The 21,748-nt window shown below is 42.3% G+C and overlaps 1 protein-coding gene across 1 annotated transcript; it reads right to left on the reverse strand.

Annotated features, from left to right (window-relative positions):
- Positions 1-724: 724 nt before the first annotated feature.
- Positions 725-5,451, reverse strand: LOC106581382 (uncharacterized). Its single transcript, XM_014163411.2, has 3 exons — positions 5,309-5,451; positions 2,867-3,061; positions 725-1,801 (listed from the first exon to the last, which is right to left on the reverse strand). The coding sequence occupies exon 3, from the start codon at positions 1,761-1,763 to the stop codon at positions 1,098-1,100; it is 666 nt and encodes a 221-aa protein (XP_014018886.1). The 5' UTR covers positions 1,764-1,801; positions 2,867-3,061; positions 5,309-5,451; the 3' UTR covers positions 725-1,097.
- Between the last annotated feature and the right edge of the window lie 16,297 nt (positions 5,452-21,748).

Genomic DNA, 21,748 nt, shown 5'->3' on the forward strand with positions numbered 1-21,748 from the left:
AGAGTTTCGGAGGATGGTAACTTCTGATAGAAAGATAGGAGCCTGAGAGAAAGAGAGAGTAGAGCAATGTATTGACAAAAAACTTGTATTGTAGCCAGCAAAATCACAAGTGGAAGTGTTAAACTCTAATAGTGTTAAATGTAACACTCACTATATTGTCCCATACCGCACGTAGTTAATGTTACACTTTTGAAGGTTAGCTTTTTAACAATTTCACAGAGTTTCTGTAACTCTGTTAATACACTGAACAAAAATATAAATGCAACATGTAAAGTGTTGGTCCCATGTTTCATGAGCTGAAATAAAAGATCTGAGAAATGTTCCAATCGGTCAAAAAGCTTATTTCTCTCAAATTCTGTGCACACATTTCTTTACATCCCTGTTAGTGAGCATTTCTCCTTTGCCAAGATAATCCATCCACCTGACAGATGTGGCAAATCAAGGAGCTGATTAAACAGCAGGATCATTACAGAGGTCCATCTTGTGCTGGAGACAATAAAAGGCCACTCTAAAATGTAGTTGGGCCAATGCGGTTTGTTCGAGAGCACCACTTTCTCCTCCATAGCCGTTGTTAATCGGTAATTGACACTTCCACGCTGTGCTGTTTATTTCTGAAAGTTTTCAAAACCTATGAATCAATGACAGCACAACATAGTACTGTATATGGCTGGAGTGGACTACCTTTTAACATCATTGGTTTTAGAATTAATAACAACACACCAAATGTGCTAATGGATTTTTTTATTAAGTGCAAAAAAGCATTTACTTAGAAAACATACATTTCATTCAAGGAAGAAAAAACAAGGATATTGTATACAAGGTTATCATAAAGCATGCATTCAGACTCATTTCTGAAAGTAAACTTGACAGAGTTGGCAGTGGAAAATAGAAAACATAAGGACTGAATTGCAACACTGCTCATAGTAAAATATTCTAAAATCTAGATTTAATCCATTCCATTCATTGACAAAGGAATTTCCCACCACCCAAACGGAAATTACTATAATTTTAAAATTGAAAGAAGAGTATTAGTAGTCTCCAAAAAACCTTTAACCTTAAAGCCCTCGTGCCCACCTGACCGTGGGAGTGAATGAGGATCAGTTCCCTTCACACTGGGACAGCGCCTTAATCATCTTGGCCTGAATCTCCAGCATCCTGGGGTCCCATTTCTCCCTGACTACATCCTCATCTTCCTCTGTGACCACCGTATATGCCATTAGTGTCATCAGACCCATTTGAAAGATATTAGCCAGTTGGGAACACCTTTTCTCCATGACGTCTCGGTTTTGCTTGTAGTGCTCTTGGTACACCTTCAGCAAACCTTTTTGTTCAAAAGCTTTCTCCTCTTCTATGACACTTTTGTAGTACATGTTTAGAGAAAGGTCACTCAGGTCTCTCTCATAGACCCTCTGGAACTCTGCCATGTATTCCTCTCTTCCCTCAGGGTCTTTTTGGATCTGTTCCACCATGGTGATGAGGGCGGTGTACTGGTGCTTGATATACTCTTCATACTTGCCGTACTTCTCATTGACCTCGTCCAGTTGACTCTGCTTCAGAATCTGCTGGTTTGTCTTGGAGATGCTTTCCAGCTTGGCGTGGATTTGGTTGAATTCTTTGGCGTTCTGGTCTTGGGTGAGGTCTTTGGCGACCAGGGCCTTTGTCACCTTCACCACTGCAGTGACTACTTCGAAGAGTGGGATGATAGTGGCGGCAAAGGCGGAGAATATCTCAATTCCGTTTAGGATTATGACCAATTTTCCCATGGCTTCTGCTTCACTTACAGTATGACTTCACTGTAGTCCTAGAGAGTGAAGAGACAGTCGTTTAGTATGTACACCGCATCGCTCATGTCTGCAAGTAGTGCCAACTTAATCGAATTTGAATTACAGCATGTGGGGTCATTTGCTTGAACTTGTATTCAGAATATTCACAAAGCAGCCGTATGAATCTTTTTACAAACTTTTTAGTGTTTGTTCACATTCTGCAAATGCATCTGGAATTTAGCTGAATAATAATATAATATTGTCATAAAGATGAAGGACAGATTACAGTCTGCGTTGTGCTCTTTGAACATCGGCTGACTCGCAAAACAATATTGGAAGACAATATTTTACCTGTTATTTTTAACAAGAAGGAAAATATACCTATTTTGCTGTAGGCCTACAGCGATATTATTGTGTTCCAATACTGTTTAGCAAGTCAGCCGATCTTTATGACAATATTATATTATTATTCAGCTAAATTCCAGATGCATTTGCAGAATGTGAACAAACACTCAAAAGTTTGTCAAAGATTCATACGGCTGCTTTGTGAATATTCTGAATACAAGTTCAAGCAAATGACCCCACATGCTGTAATTCAAATGCCTGGGCAACTCCAGTCCTCGGGGGCCTGATTGGTGTCACACTTTCTCCCCAGCCCCAGCTAACACACCTGACTCCAATAATCAACTAATCTTGATCTTCAGGTAAAAATGCAATTAGTTTAAATCAGGTGTGTTTGCTAGGGATGTGGGAAAAGTGTGACACCAATCAGGCCTCCGAGGACCGGAATTGCCCAGGCCTGTTGTAGGCAATGGCAAATGGTTGCTGTCCAGACCTGAAACTGGAGTGTAAATTACCATATATGCCACACATTAGATGGAAATGTTAATTAAATAAATACTTAAATACTCGTCCTGGAGTATTGATGAATTTACAGTTTCTTATGCAATCACTGCAAGGGATTACTTCTTTTGGTACCAGTACAATCTACAGCTAGCATTATTCAGTCTACAATTGTGACAAAAAAAATACATGTTGTTGTGCTAGACAGATTCAATGTCCATTGAGTTAATCTAAAATCATGATATGTAATAGAATCTTACCTTGTGGTTCTGTAGTAGTATTTGTGGTTGTTGTGTCTGAACTAGCAGCCTTTATATCCATCTGTAGACCCTGTTCAGTCCTTCGTGCCATGTAAGGACAGAGTGTTGGAGTGACTCATGCATACACGATGCCGATTGGGTTACGGGGAAAAGGCTAATCTTCAATCCACTTTTGATTGGTTTACAATTCCATGGCTGCAGTGTAGAACACAACAGTTTTTTCAGTTTTTTCACATTTTATTGTGTTACAGCCTGAATTTAAAATTGGTTAAATTTACATTTTGTGTCACTGATCAACAAACAATACCTCATAATGTCAAAGTAGAATTTTGTTCATTGAATATTATAGAAATTAACCTAAAAAATGTAAAGCTGAAATTGTATTCAGTCAGTAATTTGGCAAGGCTAAATAAGTTCAGGAGTAAAAATGTGCTTAACAAATCACATAACATGTTGCAGGTACTCATTCCGTGTTCAATAAACATTATTTTTTACTGACTACTACATCCCTGTACTCCAAACATACAATTATCTGTACGTTCACTCAATCGAGTAGTGAAGTTCAAGCACAGTATCAACCACAAAAACCACGGAGGTTTTTCAATGCCTCACAAAAAATGGCACCGATTGGTAGATGTGTAAAAAGAAAACAGACGCTGAATATGGTAGAGTTGTTAATTAGGCTTTGGATGGTGACTCATGCATACACAATGCTGATTGGGTTACGGGGAATCCACTTTCGATTGGCTCACAATCCCATGGCTGCAGTGTAGAACATAGCTGCAATCCAATTTATTTTGAGTGAAGCCTACTTCCATGGAAATCTTTCGTTAATGTTCTATTGGAATGAGGAGTGACAATGACAAAGTGCAAAAATTATGTTGAAAGTTATGATGCAATTGCACACACAAAGAGATATTGAGATAAGGGTGTTCATGGTTGCTGTATTAAGACACCCTCTAAAAACAGTACCACAGCTGTCGTGCAACTGATTGTCAGCGAAGGGGTGCACAGACGAGGTGTAGCAACAGCCCAAATAACACTGTACACATTGCAGTCAGTGGCAATTTTAGCATGTAAATCTTGTCGAAGCGAACACATTTTTATTTAGATGCATGCCAGCAAAGCCACTACACAACACAACACTAAACAATACATGAATTACACTATAACGGTGACAACGGTGCCCACAAACTGTTAGGGCCTACATAAAGCTGTCCCAACAGCGGAGCTTTCTTTTCACCACCATGGAGTTAATCCTTACCACCGCTACACCTGGCTATCAGCAGAGCCTCGTCTGGCTGCGAAACAGTTCATTCAGCCTAATTTGCTGCCTTTTTAAAACCTAAGCTGATATGGCTGACTTTCTTAAACAAATGTGATTTCTACTAACTCAATTGTGATTTTGTGTAATTGGATAAGAACCGCATTCTCCTTCAATAATAACAAACGCCAACATGAGTTTTGACTTTAGAACCACACACAAACATTATTACATTTATGTTCAGGAAATTCATAATGTTTGTTCTTATGTTATTAACACTTAGCTCTAAGCATTTTTTAAAAAAACCTTTATTTAACTAGGCAAGTCATTTAAGAACAAATTCTTATTTACAATGACGGCCTACCCCGGATGACGCTGGGCCAATTGTGCGCCGCCCTATGGGACTCCCAATCACGGCCGGATGTGAAACAGACTGGATTTGAACCATGGACTGTATTGACACCTCTTGCACTGAGATGCAGTGCCTCACCTTGTTGTGTGCCACTGCACACAGTAATAATGCAAACTAAATATTGAGCGTAGTAGCCAAGTAATTCATGCAAAACAAAAATACTGAAAGCCAGTTTGGCTGAGAATATCGACACATCTGCGAATGGAAACAAAACCCTGATACACACAAACACACACACACTGCAGGACAGATTTCTTGATCTCACTCCCTCCCGCACCAGCAACTATTCATACCGCAACCGCCCGCAGGCACTGGGTCTCTCCCACCCGTTACTGCAAGATCTATCCCGAACCCAACCGCTTGTCCTGCAAAGTTATTTTAGGCGTATGTGACGCAGCTAACTTGCCTGCCATAGTCCCAGGAATTTTGAGCCCTATAGGCAATATCAAAAGACTAAAATAACCTAAGAAATAAGTTAAATTACCAGACATTATCACATGGCACATTATATGACAGTATCAGTATTACTAGACTTACAGTGGCTTCAGAAAGTATTCATACTGCTTGATTTATTCCACATTTTGTTGTGTTACAGGCTGAATTCAATATGGATTAAATATATATTTATTTTTTCTACACACAATACCTCACAATGACAAAGTGGAAACATGTTTTTAGAAATGTTTCCTAATTTATTGAAAATGAAATACATCAATATTAATTTACATCAGTATTCACATCTGTGGTTGCAAAATGGTTTTGTTACCGTCTAGTGAGTTGAAAAGTACCATTCACTGGTCATTTTTCTCAGTTGTTCTGTAACCTCTTCATACACTGCACAAAGGAGTGATTTGTTATTGGTTTCTTATCTCTAGTAGACCAAAGGCTACACCAGGCTGAATTATTGCCCTGTCTGTTTCGGCTCTAGATATCTTATCTCTCTCGCAGGGCTGCCAAGTTTTGAAGACAGCTTGGAGTGAGATTTGGTATGTGAAAGCTTGGAGTTAAATTTGCATAATTTCATTTCCCCTTGGCACAACCCCTAGATAGGGGTCTGGGGGTCCTCCCCAATGAAGATTTTACTCTTTTAAAGCTAATTTAATGTAATTCTATGTATTTAGGCAAGGCTTATGACCAGGATGGGGAAAAAAATATATGGGTCAGATTATTTGAACAATACATGAGCACTGAAAATTCAACTACTTTGTTGCTTTGAGATTTTGGGGGATGACATTTGAAGTATGCTAATATTTTTTAGGTGCTTTGACACTTTATTCAGACAGGAATAATTTGAGTCAACACGTACATGGGATAAATAGTGGGAAGTAGGGATTGATCACTGCTCTTAGGTGGAAAGTATGTGACACGTGCCTGAGAGTGTTACCACTACACCAAGGCTTTGCACAGGAAATTCTATTATTAATGGTTGATGGCACTGGGTCACCAAATCATAGATTGCAGTCTCCTTGTCCATAGACTGATTTCAAGGTAAAGACACACATTTTGCAAATTTGGGTGAACTCTCTCTTTAAAATAGGTCTGGAAGAAAATACTGCTTGCTCTCCAGGAGGGTTGGCCAGCCCTGATCTATGTTTCCTATAGTGCTGGGTGATTGAAAATGTTAGTTATAACAATGAATTTCAGTATTCAGGAAGTTGAAGATCTTTGTTCTCATCTTACTCTATGTAGACAACATGTGTTTTTGCGTTGTGCATGCGCACAATACAAAAATGTAAAAACATATTTTTGAGGCCTGGAGCATTTAATACCGAATACTTATTTACATGACTTATTTAGCCCCAGACCATTATTCCTCCTCCACCAAACTTTACAGTTTGCATCATGCATTCGGGCTGGTAGTGTTCTCCTGGCATCCGCCAAACCCAGATTAGTCAGACTGCCAGATGGTGAAGCACGATTAATCACTCCAGAAAATGCGTTTCCACTGATTCAGAGTCCAATGGCGGCAAGCTTTACACCACTCTAGCCGATGCTTGGCATTGTGCATGGTGATCTTAGGCTTGTCATGGAAACCCATTTTATGAAGCTCCTGATGAACAGTTCTTGTGCTGACGTTGCTTCCAGAGATAGTTTGGATCTCGGTAGCGAGTGTTGCGTCCGAGGATAGACGATTTTTACATGCTACGCTATTCAGCACTCAGCGGCCCCGTTCTGTGAGCTTGTGTGGCTTACTACTTAGCGGCTGAGCCGTTGTTGCTCCTAGAGATTTCCACTTCACAATAACAGCACTTAGCGTTGACCAGGGCAGCTCTAGCAGGGCAGAAATTTGATGAACTGACTTGTTGGAAAGGTGGCATCCCATGACGGTGCTTCTTTGAAAGAAACTGAGCTCTTCAGTAAGGCAATTCTAGTGCCAATGTTTGTCTATGGAGATTGCATGACTGCGCTCAATTTTATACATCTGTCAGCAACGGGTGTGGCTGAATCCACTCATTTGAAGGGGTGTCCACATACTTTTGGGTATATAGTGTTGCCAACAAAGCGCAACAATGAGCAACAATGCTTATTTTTATCATAAGATAACAAGTTCTAATTGCTAAAACTGCCCCAAATACACTGAACAAAATATAAACACAACATGAAGTGTTGGTCCCATGTTTCATAAGCTGAAATAAAAAGAGCCCAGACATCTTCCATGTGCAGAAAAAGCTTATTTCTCTCAAAATGTGTGCACAAATGTGTTTACATCCCTGTTAAAGAGCATTTCTCCATTGCCAAGATAATTCATCCACCTGACAGGTAGGGCATATTAAGAAGCTTGTTAATCAGCAAGATCCTTACACAGGTGCACCTTGTGCTGGGGACAATAAAAGGCCACTCTAAAAAGTGAAGTTTTGTCACACAATCAATGCCACAGGTGTCTCAAGTTTTTAGGGTGCGTGCAATTGGCATGCTGACTGCAGCAATGTCCATCAGAGCTGTTGCCCGAGAATGTATTGTACATTTCACTACCATAAGCTGCCTCCAATGTCGTTTTAGAGAATTTGGCAGTACGTCCAACCGGCCTCACAACTGCCGACTACATGTTCTGCGTCGTGTGGGCGAGTGGTTTGCTGTTGTCAACGTTGTGAACAGAGTGGTATGGGCAGGTATAAGCTACGAGCAATTGCATTTTATTGCTGGAAATTTAAATGCATAGAGATACCGTGACGAGATCCTAAGGCCCATTGTCGTGCCATTCTTCCGCCGCCATCACATCATGTTTCAGCATTGTAATGCACGGCCCCATGTCGCAAGGATTTGTACACAATTCCTGGAAGCTGAAAACTGTCCACTTTTTCTATGGCCTGCACACTCACCAGACATGTCACACATTGAGCATGTTTGGGATGCTCTGAATTGTCATCTACGACAGAGTGTTCTAGTTCCCGCCAATATCCAGAAACTTCGCAAAGCATTTGAAGAGGAGGGGGACAACATTCCACAGGCCACAATCAACAGCCTGATCAATTCTATGCGAAGGAGATGTGTCATGCTGCATGAGGCAAATGGTGGTCACACTAGATACTGACTGATAGACCTTACTCTAAGCTAATTTACTTGTGGCTGCTAGTCAAATAGCATTGCACTTCTGTTGTCATCTGATGTAAATGAAGCTATTTTCGGACAAATGTGTTGCACAAATTTATTTTCTGTGAAGAAAAATTATAGTTGCATGCCCCTGATTACTCTATTGAACAAAAAAAAACACTTATGGCCAATATATCATGGCTTAAGGCTGTATCCAGGCACTCTGTGTTGCATCGTGCTTAAGAACAGTCCTTAGCCAGGGAATATTAGCCATTTACTACACCCCCCCATGCCTTACTGCTTAAATAAACTTCCTTAAATCGCACAGTTTGTATACTGCAGAGACCAGAGACCATAGCACAGCAACAGTGTTGATTGTGCTGTCCGAGGTGCTGAACTTGAAACAATTACAGCCATTTCCCTCTGACTGAAAAGTTCTTCTACCGAAATACCTCATTTGTTCATGAAAAACCTTCCCTATTCCCTCAACCCTTGTTCCCTTTACTTGACACATGTATGCATTGTATGCATGTGACGAATAGGGCCTGACATATAGCATATCATAATCACATCAATAAATTGGTTATAACAAACTCCAACACCATAACACATGTGGCAGCATATTGGATGCGGAGGACGTGAAAAATACTTTTGAAACGGGAGACAAAGAAAAAGAAGGGTATGGTATGTGTACCAAACAGGTGCTGTTAGACTACAATATTATTATATTTCTGACCCTTTGGAACAATGTAAACAACAATGAATAAATTATAAAAAATCATAAAGCCTTTATTATAGCATAACAAACAAGGCTTGACATTAAAGCTTGTCCGCTTGTCTCGGACAAGTAAGAACAGCACAACAAAAATCTCAGTATCAAACAATTACTCCGATCAGAATTGAATCAGACAGAATTCTTGCTTCCAGAGGCAGTTTGGATCTCAGCAGTGAGTATTGCTAACGCTTCAGCATGCAGTCCTGTTCTGTGATTTTGTGTGGCCTACCACTTTGCGGCTGAGCCACTGTTGCTCCAAGCATTTCAAGGGGTGTCCACATACTTAAGTATGTAAAGTGTATATGCAGCAGTGCATATACAGTACACGCTCTTCATTAATTGGTGTACAATGTATGCATCAGTGAAAAAGAAGCAGAGTAGCTTGCATTGCAATTGAACCTCAACTCACCCTTTGGAAATACAAATACTAAGGTTTTGTCATGGTGGTGTAATGTAATCCATGCATTAATTGAATGTACATTTCCTGGGGATGAAGTTACTAGCAACGGGCATTATCATCCATGCTTCCCACATATGCATTGTCATTTTATTCATAGTGTGAGTGAGTAGTGAGTCTAGTTCTAGTCTGTCTCAACATGCCACCGCCAGGTAAAAGAAATGGTCCAGATATCTGCCTATTCTTTGGACATCACCCTAAAACAAAAGTAATGTAGTAGCATGCCCATCCCACCTCTGAACTTCTGTCCCAATGAGCTGGAATTCTGTCCCACGTGTGCACAGCTCAGGCTCAGTGGAATACAGTAGTTCAGAAGGGGGATGGAAACTGTCATTCTTTACAGCAGTCCAAGTGTAGCACTTATTTGGTCATGGTCATTTACAAACTTGAAATAATCATATAGCCCTAGTTAAAGGTGATTGCTGAGCAACTCACAGCAAATATGTCCTGTAAAGTAAACTTGATAGGTTATCCAGTAACAGAGGACATTGTTCACTGTCTCTGTCTGGCTCACTGTATAGGTCCATGTCTGCTGTGGTAGAGTGCTAGAGAAGCAAGTGACAGTGAGGAGAGTGAAGATCTACAGGTGACTGAGATTGACTTATCCCCTGAAGTGAAATTAACCTGTTGGGTCTAGGGGGCAGCATTTGCACGTCTGGATAAAAAAATGTACCCGATTTAATCTGGTTACTAATCCTACCCAGTAACTAGAATATGCATATACTTATTATATATGGATAGAAAACACTCTAAAGTTTCCAAAACTGTTTGAATGGTGTCTGTGAGTATAACAGAACTCATTTGGCAGGCAAAACCCTGAGACATTTTCTGACAGGAAGTGGATACCTGATGTGTTGTATTGACTTTAAACCTATCCCATTGAAAAACACAGGGGTTTAGGAATATTTTGGCACTTCCTATTGCTTCCACTAGATGTCACCAGCCTTTACAAAGTGTTTTGAGTCTTCTGGAGGGAGATCTGACCGAACAAGAGCCATGGAAAGATGATGTCCCATTAGACACCTGGCGCGCGAGTTCATGTTGGGTACCCTCGTTCCAATACGTTATAAAAGAGTATGCATTCGTCCACCTTGAATATTATTCATGTTCTGGTTAAAAAAGGCCCTAATGATTTATGCTATACAACGTTTGACATGTTTGAACGAACGGAAATATATTTTTTCCCCTCGTTCATGACGAGAAGTCCGGCTGGCTTACATCATGTGCTAACGAGACGGAGATTTTTGGACATAAATGATGAGCTTTTTTGAACAAAACTACATTCGTTATGGACCTGTGATACCTGGAAGTGACATCTGATGAAGAGAATCAAAGGTAATGGATTATTTACATAGTATTTTCGATTTTAGATCTCCCCAACATGACGTCTAGTCTGTATCGCAACGCGTATTTTTCTGGGCGCAGTGCTCAGATTATTGCAAAGTGTGATTTCCCAGTAAGGTTATTTTTAAATCTGGCAAGTTGATTGCGTTCAAGAGATGTAAATCTATAATTCTTTAAATGACAATATAATATTTTACCAATGTTTTCTAATTTTAATTATTTAATTTGTTACGCTGACTTGACTGCCGGTTATTGGAGGGAAACGATTTCCTCAACATCAATGCCATAGTAAAACGCTGTTTTTGGATATAAATATGAACTTGATAGAACTAAAAATGCATGCATTGTCTAACATAATGTCCTAGGAGTGTCATCTGATGGAGATTGTAAAAGGTTAGTGCATCATTTTAGCTGGTTTTATGGTTTTGGTGACCCTGTCTTTGACTTGACAAAACATTACACACAACTCTTGTAAATGTACTGTCCTAACATACTCTAAATTTATGCTTTCGCCGTAAAACCTTTTTGAAATCGTAAAACGTGGTTAGATTAAGGAGATGTTTATCTTTCAAATGGTGTAAAATAGTTGTATATTTGAAAAATTTGAATTTTGACATTTATTTGGATTCAAATTTGCCGCTCTTGAAATGCACCTGCTGTTGATGGAGTGCACCACGGGTGGCACGCTAGCGTCCCACCTAGCCCCAAGAGGTTAAACAATCCCAAAACTGAGTGGTCACTGTCAAGGTATATCTTTTGCCGATGTTGATAGTGGCAACAAATACAACTTTTTCTTTCCTTTGGAAACCAGTCATGCACAGATACATAAGATCTTACTGTGCACTCTCTGGCTTCAGAAATCATCACATTATTATCTATTTTTTTACCCAGGTTAATATCAATGAGATGGAACTACACTCTTAGCTCATTTTTTCTATCTAGAACCTAAAACGGTTCTTCAGCTGTTCCCGTAGGGGAACCCTTTGAAGAACCCCTTCTGGTCCCAGGTAAATCCCATTTTGGGTTCCAGGTAGAACTCTTATGGGTTCCATGTAGAACCCTTTTAAGCAGCTTGGAAAATTCAAGAAAATGATGTCATGGCTTTAGAAGCTTCTGATAGGCTAATTGACACAATTTGAGTCAGTTGGAGGTGTACTGTGGATGTATTTCAAGGCCTACCTTCAAACTCAGTGCCTCTTTGCTTGACATCATGGGAAAATCAAAAGAAATCAGCCAATACCTCAGAAAAAAATAGCAGACCTCCAATTGGGAGCAATTTCCAAACGCCTGGAGGTATCTGTATAAACAATAGTACGCAAGTATAAACACTATGGGACCACGCAGCCATCATACCGCTCAGGAGGAGACGTGTTCTGTCTCCTAGAGATGAACGTACTTTGGTGAGAAAAGTGCAAATCAATCCCAGAACAACAGCAAAGGACATGTGAAGATGCTGGAGGAAACAGGTACAAAAGAATCTATATCCACAGTAAAACGAGTCCTATATCGACATAACCACTGCACATGGGGGACAAAGATCGTACTTTTTGGAAAAATATCCTCTGGTCTGAAGAAACAAATATAGAACTGTTTGGCCATAATGACCATCGTTATGTTTGGAGGAAAAGGGGGAGGCTTACAAGCCGAAAAACACCATCCCGACCGTGAAGCACAGGGCTGGCAGTATCATGTTGTGGGGGTGCTTTGCTGCAGGAGGGACTGGTGCACTTCACAAAAAGGATGGCATCATGAGGGAGGAAATTATGTGGATATATTGAAGCAACATCTCAAGACATCAGTCAGGAAGTTAAAGCCTGGTCGCAAATGGGTCTTCCAAACGGACAATGACCCCAAACATACTTCCAAAGTTGTGGCAAAATGGCTTAAGGACAATCAGGTCAAGGTATTGGAGTGGCCATCACAAAGCCCTGACCTCAATCCCATAGAAAATTTGTGGGCAAAAGTGAAAAAGCGTGTGCGAGCAAGGAGGCCTACAAAGCTGACTCAGTTACACCAGCTCTGTCAGGAGGAATGGGCCACAATTCATCCAAATTATTGTGGGAAGCTTGTGGAAGGCTACCTGAAACGTTTGACCCAAGTTAAACAATATAAAGGCAATGCTACCAAACACTAATTGAGTGTATGTAATCACTCAATTATTTTCTATAGTAGAGTGGTCAGGGCGTGACAGGGGGTGTTTTGGGTGGTTTTCTTGCTTTATGTTTCTATGTGGGTTTTCTAGATTTCTATTTCTATGTTGGGGGTTATTGGGATGATCTCCAATTAGAGGCAGCCGGTTCTAGTTGTCTCTAATTGGAGATCATATTTATGTAGGTGGTTTTCATTTTGTATTTTGTGGGTTGTTAATTTAGTAGTGTTTGTCCTGCTCTGCGTTACAGCTTTTGTTGTTTTGTTATTTAAAGCGGTTGGTGTTCCGCCTCCAGTATTTATGCTGCAGTAGTTTATGTGTCGAGGGCTGGGGTCAGTCTGTTACATCTGGAGTATTTCTCTTGTCTTATCCGGTGTCCTGTGTGAATTTAAATATGCTCTCTCTAATTCTCTCTTTCTCTCTTTCTTTCTTTCTCTCGGCGGACCTGAGCCCTAGGACCATGCCTCAGAACTACCTGGCATGATGACTCCTTGCTGTCCCCAGTCCACCTGGCCGTGCCGCTGCTCCAGTTTCAACTGTTCTGCCTGCGGCTAAGGAACCCTGACCTGTTCACCGGACGTGCTTGTTGCACCCTCGACAACTACTATGATTATTATTATTTGACCATGCTGGTCATTTATGAACATTTTAACATCTTGACCATGTTCTGTTATAATATCCACCCGGCACAGCCAGAAGAGGACTGGCCACCCCTCATAGCCTGGTTCCTCTCTCTGTTTCTTCCTAGGTTTTGGCCTTTCTAGGGAGTTTTTCCTAGGGAGTTTTTCCTAGCCACCGTGCTTCTTTCACATGCATTGCTTGCTGTTTGGGGTTTTAGGCTGGGTTTCTGTACAACACTTTGAGATATCAGCTGATGTACGAAGGGATATATAAATAAATATGATTTGATTTGATTTGATTAGAAGCCTCCTCCCTAAGTTTGTTTTCTACACTGCTTTAGCACACTCCACCAATCCTGATGTCCCAGCTGTGTTTGAATCATGGCTTAGGAAGGTCACCAAAAATCCTGACATTTCCATCACTAACTATAACATCTTCCGACAAGATAGAACTGCCAAAGGGGGTGGAGTTGCAATCTACTGCAGAGATAGCCTGCGGAGTTCTGTCACGCTATCCAGGTCTGTGCCCAAATAATTCAAGCTTCTACTTTTAAAAATCCACCTTTCCAGAAACAAGTCTCTCACCGTTGCCGCTTGTTATAGACCCCCTTCAGCCCCCAGCTGTGCCATATGTGAATTGATTGGCCCCATCTATCTTCAGAGTTCATACTGTTAGGTGACCTAAACTGGCATATGCTTAACTCCTACAATCTAAGCTAGATGCCCTCAATCTCACACAAATTATTATTAAGGAACCTACCAGGTACAACCCTAAATCCGTAACCATGGGTACCCTCTTAGAAATCATCCTGACCAACTTGCCCTCTAAATACACCTTCGCTGTCTTCAACCAGGATCTCAGCGATCACTGCCTCATTGCCTGCATGCGTAATAGGTCAAACGACCACTCCTCATCACTGTCAAACGCTCCCTAAAACACTTCAGCGAGCAGGCCTTTCTAATCGACCTGGCCCGGGTATCCTGGAAGGATATTAACCTCATCCAGTTAGTAGAAGATGCCTAATTGCTCCTTAAAAGTGCTTTCCTCGCCATCTTAAATAAGCATGCCCCATTCAAAAACTGTAAACTAAGAACAGATATAGCCCTTGGTTCACCCCAGACTGCCCTTGACATCACAAAAACATCCTGTGGTGTTCTGCATTAGCATCGAATAGCCCCCGCGATATGCAACTTTTCATTGAAGTCAGGAACCAATATACTCAGTCAGTTAGGAAAGCTAAGGTAACATTTTCAAACAGAAATCTGAATCCTGTAGCATTAATTCTAAAAAGGTTTGGGACACTGTAAAGTCCATGGAAAATAAGAGCACCTCCTCCCAGCTGCCGACTGCACTGAGGCTAGGAAACACTGTCACCACCGATAAATCTACGATAATCAATAATTTCAATAAGCATTTGTCTATGGCTGGCCATGCTACCCCTACCCCGGGCCAACAGCTCAGCACCACCTGCAGTAACTTGCCCAAGCCCCCCCCCTCCCGCTTCTCCTTCACCCAAATCCAGACAGCTGATGTTCTGAAATAGCTGCAAAATATGGATCCCTACAAATCAGCTGGACAAGACAATCTGGACCCTCTCTTTCTAAAATGATTTGCTGAAATTGTTGCAACCACTATTACTAGCCTGTTGAACCTCTCTTTCATATCGTCTGAGATCCCCGAAAACCGCCGCGGTCATCCCCCTCTCCAAAGGGGGAGAAACTCTAGACTCAAACTGTTACAGACCTATATCCATCCTGCCCTGCCTTTCTAAAATCTTCGAAAGCCAAGTTAACAAACAGATCACCGACCATTTCGAATCCCACCATACCTTACCCACTATACAATCTGGTTTCCGAGCTGGTCATGGGTGCACCTCAGCCACGCTCAAGGTCCTAAACGGTATCATAACTGCCATCGATAAAAGACAGTACCGTGCAGCCGTCTTCATCGACCTGGCCAAGGCTTTCGACTCTGTCAATCACTGCATTCTTATTGGCAGACTCAACAGCCTTGGTTTCTCAAATGACTGCCTCGCCTGGTTCACCAACTACTTTTCAGATAGAGTTCAGTGTGTCAAATCGGAGGGCCTGTTGTCCAGACCTCTGGCAGTCTCTATGGGTGTGCCACACAGGGTTCAATTCTCGGGCTGTCTATTTTCTCTGTATATATCAATGATGTCGCTCTTGCTACTGGTGATTCTCTCATCCACCTCTACGCAGACGACACCATTCTGTACTGTATACATCTGGCCCTCCTTTGGACAGTGTTAACAAACCTCCAAACGAGCTTCAATGCCATACAACACTCCTTCTGTGGCCTCCAGCTGCTCTTAAATGCTAGTAAAACTAAATGCATGCTCTTCAACCGATTTTTGCCCGCACCCGCCCGCCCGACTAGCATCACTACTCTGGACGGTTTTGACTTAGAATATGTGGACAACTACAAATACCTAGGTGTCTGGTTAGACTGTAAACTCTCCTTACAGACTTACATTAAGCATCTCCAATCCAAAATGAAATCTTGAATAGGCTTCCTATTTCGCAACAAAGCCTCCTTCACTCATGCTGCCAAACATACCCTCGTAAAACTGACTATCCTACCAATCCTTGACTTCGGCAATGTCATTTACAAAATAGCCTCGTAACACTCTACTCAGCAAACTGGATGTAGTCTATCACAGTGCCATCTGTTTTGTCACCAAAGCCCCACATACTACCCACCACTGCTACCTGTATGTTCTCGTTGGCTGGCCCTCACTACATATTCGTCGCCAAACCCACTGGTTCCAGGTCGTCTATAAGTCTTTGCTAGGTAAAGCCCCACCTTATCTCAGCATCTGGTCAGCGGGGTGGTGGCACTGGAATCCTCATCTCTCCAAAGTGGACATTCTCTCTTTCTCCCCTGACCCATCTGTCTATCTCCTCCTTTGAATTCCATGCTGTCACAATCACTAGCCCATTCAAGCTTAACATCCTTATCATTTATCGCCCTCCAGGTTCCCTTGGAGAGTTCATCAAGGAGCTTGACGCCTTGAAGTTCCTTTCCTGAGGATGGCTCACCCCTCACCGTTCTGGGTGACTTTAACCTCCCTACGTCTACCTTTGACTCATTTCTCTCTGCCTCCTTCTTTCCACTCCTCTCCTCTTTTGACCTCACCCTCTCACCGTCCCCCCTACTCATAAGGCAGGCAATACACTTGACCTCATCTTTACTAGATGCTGTTCTTCTACTAATCTCACTGCAACTCCCCTCCAAGTCTCCGATCACTACCTTGTATCCTTTTCCCTCTCGCTCTCCTCCAACACTACTCACTCTGCCCCTACTCAGATGGTATTGCGCCGTCGCAACCTTCGCTCTCTCTCTCCTGCTACTCTCTCCTCTTCCATCCTATCATCTCTTCCCTCTGCTCAATCCTTCTCCGAACAATCTCCTGATTCTGCCTCCTCAACCCTCCTCTCCTCCCTTTCTGCATCCTTTGACTCTCTATGTCCTCTATCCTCCCGACCGGCTCGGTCCTCCCCTCCTGCTCCGTGGCTTGACGACTCATTGCGAGCTCACAGAACAGGGCTCCGGGCAGCCGAGTGGAAATGGAGGAAAACTAGCCTCCCTGCGGACCTGGCATCTTTTCACTCCCTCCTCTCTACATTTTCCTCCTCTGTTTCTGCTGCTAAAGCCACTTTCTACCACTCTAACTTCCAAGCATCTGCCTCTAACCCTAGGAAGCTCTTTGCCACCTTCTCCTCCCTCCTGAATTCCCCTACCCCCTCCTCCCTCTCTGCGGATGACTTCGTCAACCATTTTGAAAAGAAGGTCGACGACATCCGATCCTCGTTTGTTAAGTCAAACGACACCGCTGGTCCTGCTCACATTGCCCTACCCTATGCTTTGACCTCTTTCTCCCCTCTCTCTCCAGATGAAATCTTGCGTCTTGTGACGGCTGGCCGAACAACAACCTGCCCGCTTGACCCTATCCCCTCCTCTCTTCTTCAGACCATTTCCGGAGACCTTCTCCTTTTCCTCACCTCGCTCATCAACTCATCCTTGACCGCTGGCTACGTCCCTTCCATCTTCAAGAGAGCGAGAGTTGCACCCCTTCTCAAAAAACCTACACTCGATCCCTCCGATGTCAACAACTACAGACCAGTATACCTTCTTTCTTTTCTCTCCAAAACTCTTGAACGTGCCGTCCTTGGCCAGCTCTCCTGCTATCTCTCTCAGAATGACCTTCTCGATCCAAATCAGTCAGGTTTCAAGGCTGCTCATTCAACTGAGACTGCTCTTCTCTGTGTCACGGAGGCTCTCCGCACTGCTAAAGCTAACTCTCTCTCCTCTGCTCTCATACTTCTAGACCTATCTGCTGCCTTTGATACTGTGAACCATCAGACCCTCCTCTCCACCCTCTCTGAGTTGGGTATCTCCGGCTTGGCTCACTTTTGGATTGCGTCCTACCTGACAGGTCGCTCCTACCAGGTGGCGTGGCGAGAATCCGTCTCCGCACCACGTGCTCTCACCACTGGTGTCCCCCAGGGCTCAGTTCTAGGCCCTCTCCTATTCTCGCTATACACCAAGTCACTTGGCTCTGTCATATCCTCACATGGTCTCTCCTATCATTGCTACGTAGACGACAAACAATTAATCTTCTCCTTTCCCCCTTCTGATAACCAGGTGGCGAATCGCATCTCTGCATGTCTGGCAGACATATCAGTGTGGATGACGGATCACCACCTCAAGCTGAACCTCGGCAAGACGGAGCTGCTCTTCCTCCCGGGGAAGGACTGCCCTTTCCATGATCTCGCCATCACGGTGGACAACTCCATTGTGTCCTCCTCCCAGAGTGCTAAGAGCCTCAGCGTGACCCTGGACAACACCCTGTCGTTCTCCGCTAACATCAAGGCGGTGACCCGATCCTGTAGGTTCATGCTATGCAACATTCGCAGAGTACGACCCTGCTTTACACAGGAAGCGGCGCAGGTCCTAATCCAGGCACTTGTCATCTCCCGTCTGGATTACTGCAACTCCCAGTTGGCGGGGCTCCCTGCCTGTGCCATTAAACCCCTACAACTCATCCAGAACGCCGCAGCCCATCTGGTGTTCAACCTTCCCAAGTTCTCTCACGTCACCCCGCTCCTCTGCACACTGCACTGGCTTCCAGTTGAAGCTCGCATCTGCTACAAGACCATGGTGCTTGCCTACGGAGCTGTGAGGGGAACGGCACCTCCGTACCTTCAGGCTCTGATCAGGCCCTACACCCAAACAAGGGCACTGCGTTCATCCACCTCTGGCCTGCTGGCCCCCCTACCTCTGCGGAAACACAGTTCCCGCTCAGCCCAGTCAAAACTGCTCGCTGCTCTGGCACCCCAATGGTGGAACAAGCTCCCTCACGATGCCAGGACAGCGGAGTCAATCACCACCTTCCGTAGACACCTGAAACCCCACCTCTTTAAGGAATACCTGGGATAGGATATAGTAATCCTTCTAACCTCTCCCCCAACAAGATATAGATGTACTGTTGTAAAGTGGTTGTTCCACTGGATATCTTAAGGTGAATGCACCAATTTGTAAGTCGCTCTGGATAAGAGCGTCTGCTAAATGACGTAAATGTAAATGTAAATGTAATGCTGATTGCTCCCAGGAGACCAAGGTTAAACTGCATGCACGGGCCGTGTTATACCTGTCTCAGGGTACCCCACACTGAGCAGACAGGGACCCGCCTCGGACCTGTTCCAGGATAAACTCCTGAAGGAATATTCCTGCAGGCTAGAAAAAGAGATATACAAAATTAAATAAACATTGTAAAATAAAATGTATTAATCAGTGTACTGGTAAAACAGTTGGTTATGATTGGGAAACAAACTTTAAATGTATACCCTACATGGAAATGTGCATAGGGGGAACTACCATATGGGTACAGCATTTAAAATGACAGAGTAATTAAAAAATATTTTGATGGAGTAGAAATGACTATTTTTAAATTATAAGAAAGACTTTCCTAACCAAAACTGTTGTTTTGTGTGTTTATGTCTGAGTGTCTGTATAGTGGAGTTTCACAATGGGAGTCAAAAGCAGTAAGGGAGAACCTTGCCTGCCCGATCTGTTGATTTGACCAGTGAAGATAATGGACAGATGAATGGGGCAGGGACATTCTGGAACAGGTACCACTCTGGCACAAAGTAACAGATTTTCCATTAAAAGGCATATTGAGTGAAATTTTGTTAGCAGAATGTAGAAATAAATTAGAGAAGTTTGAGGAAACCAAGAAAACCAGAGCATGTCGAAACGTAACTACCAAACAGAGGGCAACGGGGGAGCTGGGAAAACCGGTCCTCCAGTGAAAACAACCCTTTACAACCCACGTATGGATGTGAGGTAGAGACAGTGATGCCATTTATTTTTCAAACCCCCGTGAGGAGCCAATGATTTGTCTCCTCGTCAATGGCAAGTGAATATATTTTCTAGTAGATACTGGTGCTGCAATGTCTGTCATAAATTCACATCCATGTCCAAACCTCCCATGTCAACTGAATCAGTCAGCAATGTGGAGTGACTATGAAAGAGTTGCTCACGATGTCCCTACCTGTTAAAATTGATATCACATGCATCAGACATCAGTTCATTTTCTACATGTTGTCTTGTAATTGGCAGGAAGATTGGATATTACATGTGATTGGTACAGCGGTTCCTCAATTAAAAGTTACTAGCTGCGACTGTTTGTGGTAGATGGTGGCATTCTGTCATTGCACCACATTATCACAAGGGGGAGTTAGAACGCTGATCTATCAATAGGCTAAACTGTGGCAATTAATGGAGGCGTTTTCAGTCAGAGTCTCTCCTCTGGCACTAGAGTCCTCCATCAGGCAACAACAACAAAAATTGTCGGTGATCCTGGAGTTAAGAGAGAACTTGGGTAAATACAAATGGGGGAATTGCATTTGACATGTAGACTGACGATTTTCCCCAAAAACGGCACAGTTGGCTTTTGGTTTATCTTCCTCTAAAAACAGAAATAAATAATTCTAAATAACAAACTGGCTTTATTTACAAATTAGTAAGAATGTCTGATCCTATGTTCAAGAATGGCCTTTTTCTCTATATTCAGATTAAAATCGCTCACTTTCGGTCATTTGAAACAAAATAATCTCCAAAAAATCATTCTTTTTTTAAACAAAGTGATTATTATTATTAACCCTGCATTATAATTATATAAAAATCCCTTAGATATTCTCACAGATCATATTTGCCCTAACAAAAAATGCCCCTTAGATACAGTTGAAGTCGGAAGTTTACATACACTTAGGTTGGAATCATTAAAACTCGTTTTTCAACCACTCAACAAATTTCTTGTTAACAAACTATAGTTTTGCCAAGTCGGTTAGGACATCTACCTTGTGCAGGGATGTACACAAATTTATGCACAACATTTTAGAGAAATAAGCTCTTTGTGAGTATGGAACATTTCTGGGATCTTTTATTTCAGTTCATGAAACATGGGACAAAGACTTTACATGTTGCGTTCATATTTTTGTTCAGTATATAAACAAGCACCTTAGAATGAACTTTCACTTTTCAGCTGCTGCAATTACACATTGTATGATGACAACTCAATTGACACTGTGCATTCATGTCTCTGTTATTTTGGCACACACTGCTTCCCTGAAGCTGCTCCCATTCCGTGTGATTTGATCAATCAACCCACAACACGGGCATGCTAAGACATGTTATTGCTGTGGAGGAAGAGGTGCTCGTTTACTCATGATTGCCTAGCATTGATATGCTCATCACATCTTTACTTAATGTGTTGTGCTACAGAACAGGTATCACAGGTTATCTCGACTCAGTCTAGAAAAGTCCCGAGTTCCACAACTGCCACAACCCTATGAAGTCTGCTTACATTTTGTTTCATAATGTTTAACACATTCCACTTTCCATTGTATTCACCTTTATTTTCTGAGGAATTTTACTACTTTTATAAATTTTCTTTTTCAAAACATGATCTGAAGTGGGTGCTTCACATTGGTGTAGGATGAGACTATCACTATGAAAGACTGATTGACTTTTATGTTTTGTTGATACAAATGATGTTTCAGCCTAATTCTAAAATTGATTAAAAAAAAATTCCCTCATCAATCTACACAACACCCCATAATGGCAAAGCAAAAACAGGTTTAGAAATTCTTACAAATATAGATATATATTAAAAAACTGAAATATTACATTTAAATAAGTATTCAGACTCTTTACTCAGCACTTTGTTGAAGCAGATTTGGCAGCGATTGCAGCCTCGAGTCTTCTTGGGTAAGACGCTACAAGCTTGGCACACCTGTATTTGGGG

Source organism: Salmo salar, chromosome ssa02 (assembly GCF_905237065.1).
Source record: "Salmo salar chromosome ssa02, Ssal_v3.1, whole genome shotgun sequence".
In the NCBI taxonomy this organism is placed as follows: Eukaryota; Metazoa; Chordata; class Actinopteri; order Salmoniformes; family Salmonidae; genus Salmo; species Salmo salar.